At 31.1% G+C, this 12,374-nt stretch overlaps 2 protein-coding genes across 2 annotated transcripts; both read right to left on the bottom strand.

Annotated features, from left to right (window-relative positions):
- Positions 1 to 7,847: 7,847 nt before the first annotated feature.
- Positions 7,848 to 8,405, bottom strand: LOC134258702 (uncharacterized). The gene is made up of 2 exons (XM_062741240.1): positions 8,377 to 8,405; positions 7,848 to 8,281 (listed from the first exon to the last, which is right to left on the bottom strand). Exons 1-2 carry the CDS (start codon positions 8,377 to 8,379, stop codon positions 7,871 to 7,873), a joined length of 414 nt encoding a protein of 137 aa, XP_062597224.1. The 5' UTR covers positions 8,380 to 8,405; the 3' UTR covers positions 7,848 to 7,870.
- Positions 8,406 to 11,437: 3,032 nt separating this feature from the next.
- On the bottom strand, positions 11,438 to 12,014 carry LOC134258700 (uncharacterized). The gene is made up of 2 exons (XM_062741239.1): positions 11,978 to 12,014; positions 11,438 to 11,863 (listed from the first exon to the last, which is right to left on the bottom strand). The coding sequence occupies exons 1-2, from the start codon at positions 11,978 to 11,980 to the stop codon at positions 11,438 to 11,440; spliced, it is 429 nt and encodes a 142-aa protein (XP_062597223.1). The 5' UTR covers positions 11,981 to 12,014.
- Between the last annotated feature and the right edge of the window lie 360 nt (positions 12,015 to 12,374).

Here is a 12,374-nt window from a genome sequence, read left to right as displayed (position 1 = left end):
CCATATTAACGCACTTTAAAAAAATGTGTATAGCTTGATCAATATTCTTACAAATTTTCAGTATGATAAATAATTGATAACTTTTTGGTGATAAGGTCACTTGAGGACAAAAATGGAGAGATGATTGTTTAATGTCAGAATTTCGTTTGTTTTTAAAAATTCAAATCTGTAATAAGTTCGGTAGATGTGGGAAGAGGGGGGGGGGGGTAGAAGTGAACGTCTTAAAGCATCGCATTTTTCTTAAGAAAAAAAGGGGCGATTTGATTTTTCAATACTACGAAAATTCTTTCTCTCTCATAGGTTTTACTGTACTTAAAAATTTCTAGTTTTCATCTGTTTTTAGTTAATTTTCAACGTCAAACCAGTTATGTAAAGACATATACATGTATATACATGTACATGTATGGGTATAGCATAGGCATCGAAACCGAGCGAAGGGCAAGGGGAGGGGGGCTTTGCCTCCAGTTTTTTGTAAAGATATACATCATATAAACATTGGAAATGCGGCTTACCTTTTTTGGGGTTTATTTCTTCACTTTCCCCGTTTAAATTGCCACCAACACCTATGTATTGGCCTGGAAATATAAAGAGTTGGGCTGAGAGACCTTCTACTTGTCTTCTCCTCTTCTCGACGAGAGTAAATCAATTAATAAGTTTTTCGAAAGATAAATAACAAATCGATGCTTTCCATTACTAAAATCTAAGTCCAGAATTTTTGTTTTATGCATATTTTTTTTTTTATAAAGTGCGTTAAGTGTCTCAGTGGCAAAATATGTAGATGTAAACTCTTTACGCACTTTGAAAAATATTTCAAATTGCGCTGAGTCGGTTCCGAATTTAACGCACTTTGAAAAAAAATTCAAAGTGCGTTGATTTTGTCCCAATTTTAACGCACTTTGAAAAAATTGTCAAAGTGCTTAATTTTTTCAAAGTGCGTTGCCACAGGTGTAAAAAATATCTTCTTTTCTGCTTTTCAGAATTACTACAGAACAATGAAATTAGTTATAATTTTTACACAATCAGACTTGAAGAAATATTCAAATGTAAGTTAAATTAATAATAAGGGACTAAAGTAAATTAAGAAAAAAAATTTAAAAATCAGATTAGCCCATATTCATTTTAGTTAATTTTTATGTTAATTTGGTAATATAATCTTACATTCAAAGATTTTTAATATACTCTGCTTCGTAATATATAAAAAGTCGGATACCAGATGGCCAAATTGTCTTAGAGACTCTTTGAAATCTTGGTCTTAAAAGACTACATTAAAATAGCATTTATTTTACAAATCCATGTAACAGTATGTTATTGTTAAAATCATTGAGAGAACAATATTAAAGGTGCATGGACACAGATTTGAAGTTAATATTTTCTGTATAATATTACGACTTATATATTTAATAGTATTTCACAAAAATATATTGATAATCTTATTTCATCTAAAAGTTATTAAAACTTCAAATTTTTAGACGGGCTTGATTGACACATCCTTGCACTTTTACAAATATTAATTTTCAGGGACTGACAATATACTGTGTGTATGTTTTGTTTTCGAACATTTCTACTCTGAATTTTCTGGATTAAAGTTTTAATATTTTTCAGTAATACACAACAAGATTGCCAGTTTTCCTAAGTATTAAGAATAAAAGTAAAATTTGTGAGAGTGCAAGGATGTGTCAATTAAACCCATCCAAAAAAGTTTTAATGACTTTTAATATATATTTTTGTGTGAAATGCTATCTATCTATCTATATATATATATATATATATATATATATATATATATATATATATATATATATATATATATATATATATATATATATATATATATATATATATATATATATATATATATATATATATATATATATATATATATATATATATATATAACAACACTGTATATCCTAAATGTTGGATCTACCAAGTAGATACAAGGTCACGGATGGAAATTTATATAAAGCACGACAAATGACCAACGACATGAACAATAAAAATTGTCAAATTTTCGGGACGCCCTGTCCCTTCCTCAGGACAAAGAAAAAAATTAAAAAGTCATAAGAACAAAGGAAAAAGAGAACAAAAACAACTAGCACTACTAATAAACTACTAAACACTATATATTTACATACTTAGTTACATTTTGAATTGGAAAATTTTAAGAACACTATTAAAGAAAGAAATCCGGACCGCTATGAAATAGACCGGACGTATAGAAGTAGTGCTAGTTGTTTTTGTTCTCTTTTTCCTTTGTTCTTATGACTTTTTAACTTTTTTTCTTTGTCCTGAGGAAGGGACAGGGCGTCCCGAAAATTTGACAATTTTTATTGTTCGTGTCGTTGGTCATTTGTAGTGCTTTATATATATATATATATATATATATATATATATATATATATATATATATATATATATATATATATATATAGTCGTGATATTATACAGAAAATATTAACTTCAAATCTGTGTCCATGCACCTTTAAGAGGGTTTAAGGGTAGGCATTAGATTTTTCTGTTGGTAATTCAAATTTTTATAAGTATCGGTATTTAGGAGATCATTGTTAATGGCTATATGTTTTGCACCTGACTTTAATGTAGTATTTTTAACACAAAAAAGACGAATAAGGTCAGGTGGAGTTCGTCTTTCTCAATTTCAATTCTTTTTTTTTTTTTAATTTAGTTTTATTTTCTCAATAAAATTTATGTTTAATCAAGGTTTATACATGTACATTGCAGCAACTTATTTTAATTTATTTTTATTTCAAAGGTACACGTGCAAAGAACGTCCTTTTTGGTTCTATGTGGATGAAATTCTCCACACTTCAATTTCTCTATCACCAAATTCCCATCAAATTTTTAATTGCTAAATCGAGATCTCGAGCACTAGCAACTAAGTTTTGGAAGTCCTGTTTGATCCGCATCTATTTTGTAATTGTTTAATGGACTTTTAAGCTCGAATACTGTTCTTTATCTCCACATATTCATTCTGGGAAAACTACTGTGGATATAGACCGTTCGATAGCAATATCGTTTTGTCATACAGAATAGATATGATCCGGTGTAACGACGAAAAGTGACCCCCGTAGAATATTGACCAGAGAGTCATTTTTCTACGTAGAAAATGACTCCTGGTCAATATTCTACGACAAGTAGGGTCATTTTTCGACTGTAGAAAAACATTCCAGACCAGTAATTCTACAACTCCACACACGTTGAAAAATGACCCCCATAGAAATTTGATCCCCTACTTTTTTATGCAATAAAATCTTATATCTATGTCTCCTGATATTTTTTCATACTTTCAAATGTAAGTAGGGTTTTTTTTTTATGTAGTTTAATCTTTTCCAACATATATTTGATTGCATATCTTAATAGTAGCATCACAATCAATGTTTCTGGTATGGATTTATTTTTTTGCTTGCAGAATCCCAATGAATATTTTATTTATTGAGGAGCATACATATTATGATTTTATTTTTTTCATTCAAAGGTTTTGTTCCGAAAATGGCATGATATGTTTCTGTAACCATAAACTTTGAAATTTTTTTTTGCAAATACAAATGAATTCTAATGTCTATCATGCCATTACTTCGATATCTAAAGTTATAACATATACTGTCCAAAACTTAATGCAAAAGTAAAAGTTTGGAATTTTTGTGTAAAAGTGTGTCAAACGCCAAGGTCAAGGTCGAAAGGTCACAAAAAAGGTCTTGTCACAAAAATAAACCTGTGAAATATGAAAGCCATTGTCCCACCCAGTCTAATGTTCAAGTTTTTGCGGACAAACAGAGAAACAGACAGACGGACGGACAGGTAAAAAACTATATACCTCCGAAACTTCGTTTACGGGGGCATAAGTATAATATGTAAATTAACAACTTTTTCATAATCCAACATTTGTTTTGTTTTTTTTTTCTATTGGTAAAAAAAACTTCTAAAATCATCACATGTAAGTACATGTAGAACGGGGAAAACGATACTAAATGTGCCATGCAATTTTTGGAAAGACGAGCACTTCTTTATTTAGCTAATCATGTTTTATGCTACAAACCCCATTTCGTTAAGATTTTGTTGATACTAGCAAACGACAAAAGACATTTTACAGGTTTTGAGCTAACTACTTTTTGTTTCACTTGTATCATAGGTCAGAGGCAATTTAATTTCGTACTTATTTTTACAAATTAAATCATCCCTGTTTTTTATGAGAAGTTTGAAACTTCATTCATTGAAAACCAAATATTTTATAAGATCTAATTTTCTAAGCTAGCGTCGTTTTTCGCCTCAGCTACGTTAAGGACTGATATGGAAAATGTTACATTAGCACCGTTTTAATATGAATTACTTCTTTAAAAATTGTAACAAAGCAACTGAATACCTGGAGAAAATGTAAAATAGCTATCCATATTGGATAGGACTGGGTCGAACATGTACATATTACCAGTTATATCACATGTATCAGCTGTTTGTCACGTGACTTATATGAAAATAGAATTGTTCAGCTGAATGTCATCTTCGCTAGGCAAGGGTTTCCGATCCGATACCTACTCCACAACTGTTGTAGAGTAGGTATCGGATCGGAAACCCTTGCCTAGCGAAGATGACTGAATGTAGGAATTGAGGATAGTGCAAGGGCATGCGCTTGTTTTTCAAGAAAAAAAAATGATAAGCATTTAAAGATGTTTATTTTCTCTACCCAAAAAGTGCTGGGAGCTAATTTGTGCTGGTTGGGAAGTACCGAAAATGCTTATAATAGCTAAAAATTTCCACTTCGCTTAAATTCTGTTACAAATAAAAATAATGTTATGCAAACTGTGATCAGCTCCCAGCACTTTTCTAAATATACACTATAAAACAATAAATATTCCATATATATACTCAAACAAAATAGTCTATGCCCTTGCAATTTTGATGTAAATGCACGAATACGCTTATCGTTTTAGCGATATTCTCTACATTCCTTGTTCTGTGCAGCTCTAATGCTACTAGATAAATTGCTATTCTATACAAATTGTATTTAATAAATAATTTTCTTTTAGATTTAATGATTAGGTTAAAAAATAGCAATGATATCCTATTTATTTAAGCATTCTTGTAATTATTAAACCAGTGGATCTAGTCCTCTGGATCACCTGTGATGCGTCAAGTCAAGGCTGATGACGTCATATTTGACGAAAGACTTTCTTCTATTACTTGACTGTATTGATATCAAGTATTGCAATTTTACAAGATTTTATAAATAATTGATAAAATAAATAAATTCAAGTTGTTACGAACGCATCACTTTGTCGTTAATTAATTATTAATTTTTGTGGCTTGTTAAATTTTCTTGACGTCACAATTAAACTTCCAATACAATGTATCAGGAATGTGAACGCTGACCTCCCTTAACATAGCCGAGGCGCCAGTTTTAAAAGTAGGATCTAAAACGTTTAACTTTTGAAAAATAAAACTTTATTCTGATTTTTGCTAATTATCTATCCAGGGTAAAATCAAAGAGATTTATGATTAATTAATTATGGAATTTTTTTTAAAAAAAATTCTGACACCAGCCAGGAAATGACCTTTTTAAAGATTAAAATGACAACTGTGGAAACTTACTGTATAAAATGTAATAAACGATTCTATGAATGCGCGTATCTTTGCTCTAATAGCCTTAGAACATTTTAATAGCTTTTTTTTCCTTTAATGGGAATAAAACGGTTTGTAAAGCTTTGATTTCGTTATTTAAGTTTAAAATCTTTCAGAAATTAACACTTCAAAGCATAAGGATGCTTGATATTACCCGTATACATTCGCCTAACAAGAATATTCCTACCAAAACGACAAGAATATTCCTACCAAAACGAATGTTTTTGCATAAAAAATGACATGGGGTCATTATTCTACGGGGTCATTTTTCTACAATGCACACGGAGAAAAACGACCACAAGGCCATAATTTCTACGGAAAAGTGGGTCATTTTTTACGTAAAATATTGACCAGGGGGTCAAATTTCTACGTAGAAAGATGACCCCCGGTCAATATTCTACGGGGGTCACTTTTCGTCGTTACACCGGATTTATATTGATATTTCCTGTCTGATATGCGGGATATACAGTTCGTACCAATCGCATCATCTCGTGTCTTTCCGTCAGAGGTCGGAAAAACAACCACGAATGTATTAACATCACCGGATGTTAAAAATTTATACATTTCCTGTTTATTCAAATATAGGATTGACTGAGTTAGAAGTCCCTTCTATAGTATGTTTCAGGTAATATCATTACATTGAATAAAGTTAAACTCCATATTCCACAGATAAAAGGTCTCCATGCATTGATCGTGAAAAGGAAGGGTTGTAATGGCGTCTATTATATACATTCGAGGTCGTTTTTCCGCTAGTCGGAAAGGCCTGAGAAGTTGCGATTGCAGTTCGTACGTTAGAGACAGGCAATACCAGTCTAAATTTGGATTTTAAATGTCTAACCACGTAGGTGTCGGAACCAGGAAGGGGCTAACCCCCCCTCCCTCCTTTTTTTTTTGCTAAGATAGACATAACATAATTAATTGAAAATTGGGGCTTACCTTTTTTGTGGTTTAGTCCCCCTTTTTTAATGCGCTTCCGACGCCTATGTAACCTAAACATAAAAAAATTGAGGTCATTTAATAATGCCAAGATTCTAGATACATAGCTTTCCTTACAGTAAAGTTTCCTTACGGAATTACCCGTAATCAAAGTTATAAGAAGAATAATCTAATAACTGCTATGAAACATGTCCGACAAAATATTTCCTTATAAATGATACTTTTTGCAAGCAAGGTTATTATCATGACTTAAGCTGACATTAAACGTGGATGTTGAAGTCCTAGTTACATCAACAATTTGTACTGCTTAAAAATTGAAAGTTTGATTTTAGTTTAGTAACTTCATGTAAATGGAAGTTACTCATTAAATACATGCACAGCATAACAAACAATAAAACGTTGGTCAACATTCGATTTATTGATATTTTGTATTTGCTAAGAAAACCATTGTATCAAACATGGAATTTGCTAAATGTTAACTTTAAACGGCACTGTTGATATCCTTGTGTTATCAGTTCTTTGTAAATAGCTTGTTATACCCCCCCGCTTGAAAATGGAAGGGTATACTGTAATCGGTATGTCCTCCGTCCGTCTGTACGTCCGTCCGTCTGTTACGCTTTAGGGTACCCATCTCTTATCCGCAACTCCTCTTATATACCACTGAGTGAAATTTAATGAAACTTTCACAGAATCTTTATTACATATTGCCATTGTGCACCTCCTATTTTACTTTTTGATCCGACACATATTTTGGGTTTCCCGGCCACAGCAAAACATGGACTTTGTCATCAGTTATAACCATATGGGAGGCGGGGGTATCATTTAGTGAGCTCATCGCTCACAATACCTCTGCTTTTATAAGTTATTGACAACAAGGGATATATTTTCCATTCCCAGAAATTGAATATAAAAGGTAAAATACGTTAATTTGAAAAAAAAATTCACTTTTTGGGGGGGCATTCAATCAGTGTAAATAGAGTCTTTGTATTGTTTGATGCTGAAAACTAAAATTTTTAATAGTGCAAGTTGATTTTAATTTTAATACATCTTCATTTGCTTTAAACAATAAGTGACTTTTAAAAAACAAAAAGGCGTTTTTTCCAATTTTTTATTCAGTTTACTTTTTTACAATGCAGTGTGGGGAATTTTTTTGTCGTAATAAATTTTTAAAATTAAAGTAGTATCTCAAAGAACTAAATTAAGTCCGCTAAAGAATATTAACACAATACAGATTGTCATTCCAAAGAGTTTTATTTGCTTGATGATTTCATTATTGTTATACATTACAGACTGCAAATATGACTCAAAAGAATCCGATTGCTGGCAGTACTTCCCTCGCTAGAGACAAAATAGTTCTTGCCTTCGAAACAATGCATCCTATAATCTTCTTCGTAAGAGACTTCACGCCGTTCCAAGCATCGCGAAAAACTTTTCCCCATGTTTCTTTTGTCCAACTATAGGTGACTCGTCCTTCTGTTTTTATGGTAATTCGTAGCCTGTTTTCTTGATTACCTGCGCATACAATGATGGGTTCATCAAGAACTTCATCGATGTAAATTACAACCTTCACGTTGTTGGCACAAGTTGCTACAACTTCATGGATTCCATCCCGAACGTCGTAAAAGGAATCCCTGAGTTCTTCGTTATCCCTAAACTTCTGTTTTACTCTTACAAATGCTCTATTCAAAGCCTCATCATTTAACTCTCCGCTTTCCTAAAATGAATTAGAATGAAAAAATAAATTTATTGCTTTTAATAGAAAAAAATTTATTGATTTATGCAAAAACTTTAATTAATATTTTTACCTACCATGTTCACGTACACACCAAATCCAACTAAAATTTGCGCAAACTGAGTTATTAGACTGATTGGTCCAATTTAAATAGAGCCTCGTTCTGAATTGGAAAAAAAGGAGAATTAAATGTAGCGAGATATTCAACACTTAAGATTTAACAAGCAATAGTGAGTTGGTATTACCGAGAAGAAGGTAAGTATTTTTTTTCAAAATTTATTCCTGTCTGATATCAGCAAAAGTATATATTAAATATTTCACCATATTTTAAGGTGAAAATGCCTTTAGAGTCATCTAGCAATATTAATTGATTGGCGATGTTGTTTGAGATTGAGGAAACCCTCATTTTTATTGAAACTTGTAAGTTCTTAAAGAATGCAAGCTTTTTTTTATCAATCACTCTAAACTTTTCCGATGCCAACAGATGCACAAACTTTGTTCCTAAGAAAAGGAATTTTGATATAATAGTTTTACTATTGATTGAAATGTCATAATAGTTACTAAAAAACTATGCGGTGTAGTGTTTCTAAAATGGCCTAAAGTTTAGATTAATACGTCCTCTGCAGAGCCTTACTATAGATTACGTGAATATGTAAAATTAAAATAAAATGTTTTTACAGTAATTTCCCACCTTGTTAATTTTTTAAAGAGGTTTTTATGTAGTCATTTTGTTTCGAAAAAAGCAAATAAAGCATATAGGACTGACTGTTGATAAATTAAGAAATAAATCATTATATTTATATTAATTTGGTATTGAAAAAGTGCAAAAGGATCCCATACCAAGGGAAAAACCTAAAGATGATTTCTAGAAATGAGAAAACTTTGAATAGTGATCAAAATCATTATTTCAATATTAATGGTACATGTCTTTTTCAAAACCTCAGTAATATAATACTAGTACTCTAAATAACCAATGCTTTTATAACAAGAGATAGTTCTGTTTTACAATTGTGGATCAGAATTTTCTCTTGTTTTAAGAGCATTGATCATTAAGAATACTAGTATTACTTGAATATTTCTAATATGTAGACATGAAAATTAAATAGGCGCACATTTCATAAACTCATAATTACAACTTTTAGCACTTGGAAAACATGCCTTTAAATACATTTCTTAAAAAGTGTACTGCTAATAAACATGTAACATTTATTATATCTATCAAAAAATCTACATTTTTAATGACAAAAAACATCTTAGGAAAATATTGAAATAACGAAAAGCTATCTAGCTCAAGGATTTATTAAAAAATACAGATAATTAAGAGCAGTGTGACTGTGGACCTCTTAAATACATCAGACGTGGAATCAGGTGCCTGGGAAAAGTGAGTACACCCGCCAAATATTCCTCCTCATGGCCGAATAAACGAAAAAGTCCATAATTCATCGTGAAAAAATGGCCTATCCCTCTGTTTAAAAAAGTAGACTCCAAGATAGATTGTATTAGCTGACAATATCATCGTATTGACTATAAAAAATGACAAAATATTGACATTAAACGAGACTGTTTAAATCCTTGTGACATCAAATTACATATAAATAGATTGTGTCGTTTAAGAAATTGTTCGCACGTGTAGCATATCCTCTTGTCTAGCACATCAATTCGGAGATATTTGGAGATATACATGTAAACTCCATATCTTTGCAAGTTATAATGTATTATTGTTATGCAAATAAGGGAATTTTTCGATAGAAAGTAAAATATATCAAGTTTGTCACAGAATTTTTTGTTGGGCTACCTTTAACGATTTTTCCCTTTAATTTATCCAAATATACAACAGCTGTATCAGACTGTGTGAAGTATTCTTATTTCGAGGTTAAAGGGGTATATGGAATCAATGGCCGTAAAAAAGATTTTTTCCTTTAGTTTGAGGTTCATTAAAAAATTCTCCTGCATTTGAAAACAAAAACAGGTCTCCTATTAACGGAGAGAAGTTACTTTCCATGTGAATTCCAACAGACACATTTAAACTTGATCTCTAAAAACTACAATAATATTGTAAATCAGAATCTTAAGCATCATCTATTTTCAGCTTCTCAAAATCATATTTTTATGACCAATGACAAGTCAGAAGGTATATAAATACACAAGTTTTCAGTTTTGTTTTATTGGAAAAGCAGCTGTCTATTGAGTCGAAAAGCTTTTATTTATCACAGGGATTTGTTGTTTTAAGTGTTGAAAAAAAAAAAACCGAACGGTTTAGTGTTATCGGTTTTGGTAAAGTCTTTGATTCCAATTTGTCTTAAAATTCCTGGAGTTTTTAAGAATCCATTATAAAAACCATTTCTGGATACAGCATCTCTTAATACACTACTCTTAATTTTTTAGAGCTCAATATATTTTAGTGGAAATAAAGAAAGAGGGTTGGTGGAACATTTATTGGAATCCGCAATCTATCTTTGTGTGTAAGGATTTTTATTTTGTTTAGAAATCCAGTATAAGCATTGGTATATCAGAAGCAGAATCCATGATGATCTGAGTTACAAGACAAAAAAAGAACATTTAGGTTACATGTTTTGTCTTCTCCGAATAGTACATATTTATCGTGGAATCAATCTTTTTCTGTTTTTCTTATTTATTAGAGACGGGGAATATTTGGTTTTCATCGCAAAATGCGAGGTTTCATCATACAGCTCCGTGATACTAGTATTCTTAATTCATTCTCACAAAGTGTTAGATATTACATAATTAATGGAATGAAAATGGCGCAAAAAGACTTGGTTGTGATTTATATTTTAATTCTGTCTTTGAAAAATGTCAGCGCTAATTTCTACAAACTAGCTTGCTTTGCAGAAAATTTTATAATCAATTTTATGCCAAAACATACATTTTGACACATTTGACATATCATTAGAATTAAAAGGTAAAGTAAGATTCGCTTAGAAAAATATCCTGCAAAAGGACTCCATCCTTTTAAATCTACTTTTATATTTTGTCATGACTTATTACATTCTACTTAATAAGAAATAAATCACTAGTTAATACAAAAAAAAACTTTATTCTTTTTTGCTGACAATAACGTGTCTTTTAAATAAAACTTTTAACTAGATTATTATTCATACTAAGTCCATCAGATCACAGTCAGTATGTCAGATATCCACGTGATGTCCCCTCTAGTCTGTTGTTTGAAGCAAACAGCGATCCGAAGAATGATGTAAACCCGCTCACAATCTTTCTTGCAATTCTATCTACCGTCTGGAAAGCATTGTTGAAATGCAACGACCAAGTTTTCTTGGCCCATTGATACTGCACGTTTCCCCACTCGTCAATGTAAATAATGAGTTTGTTGCTACCAGAACCACAGCAAAGTGTGATTGGTTCATAAAGGTAATCATCCATATGGACTTCAACTGTAACATTGTCAGCACATCCACGTAAAGTATGATGCAAGTCGTCTCTTATATCGGCTAATGCTTTTGCAACAAGGATGTTTCTTCGAATATTTCTCGGTATTCTTCGAATGACACTCTGAAAAACTTCATCATCAATTCTGTCGCACCTGAAATCCTAAAAGTATAATATATCTATAGATGAAAATGAATATGAATGAATCAAAAATATTTATTGAATTCGTATTGTTATCAATATATTTAAATTAACAATATATTCAATTTTGCTTACCATTTTTAAATCTAGGAGTTGTGTACTGGAGTTAAAATCGCCGTGCTACATTTAAAGAACCTATCATTATCAAATATATAGTGCTATACCAAAGTTGCTATAGAAATGTGACTACGTCAGAACTCTTGCGCATGTGTGTGACACCAGACCAATGACAAGCTTAAATGTTACCATAATGTTTTACTTGTCACAAAATGGTTGAAAAAAGACCCTTATACTCAACAAATTAAGAAAAGTTATGATATTCTATACCTTCCACTTTGTGTTCTAAAAGAACTTAAAGACATATCGACGTCATCATTTAGCAAATAGCATTTTGTGAAATAGGAGATCGAGGTAAATTTTTGAATGATTCAATATATAAATGAAATACTGCTACTAAAAAACTGAAATAAGA

This window comes from Saccostrea cucullata, unplaced genomic scaffold (genome assembly GCF_032062105.1).
Source record: "Saccostrea cucullata isolate Sc308-1 unplaced genomic scaffold, CSIRO_AGI_Scuc_v1 ctg27, whole genome shotgun sequence".
In the NCBI taxonomy this organism is placed as follows: domain Eukaryota; kingdom Metazoa; phylum Mollusca; class Bivalvia; order Ostreida; family Ostreidae; genus Saccostrea; species Saccostrea cuccullata.
This window is presented reverse-complemented; position numbering and strand designations above follow the sequence as displayed.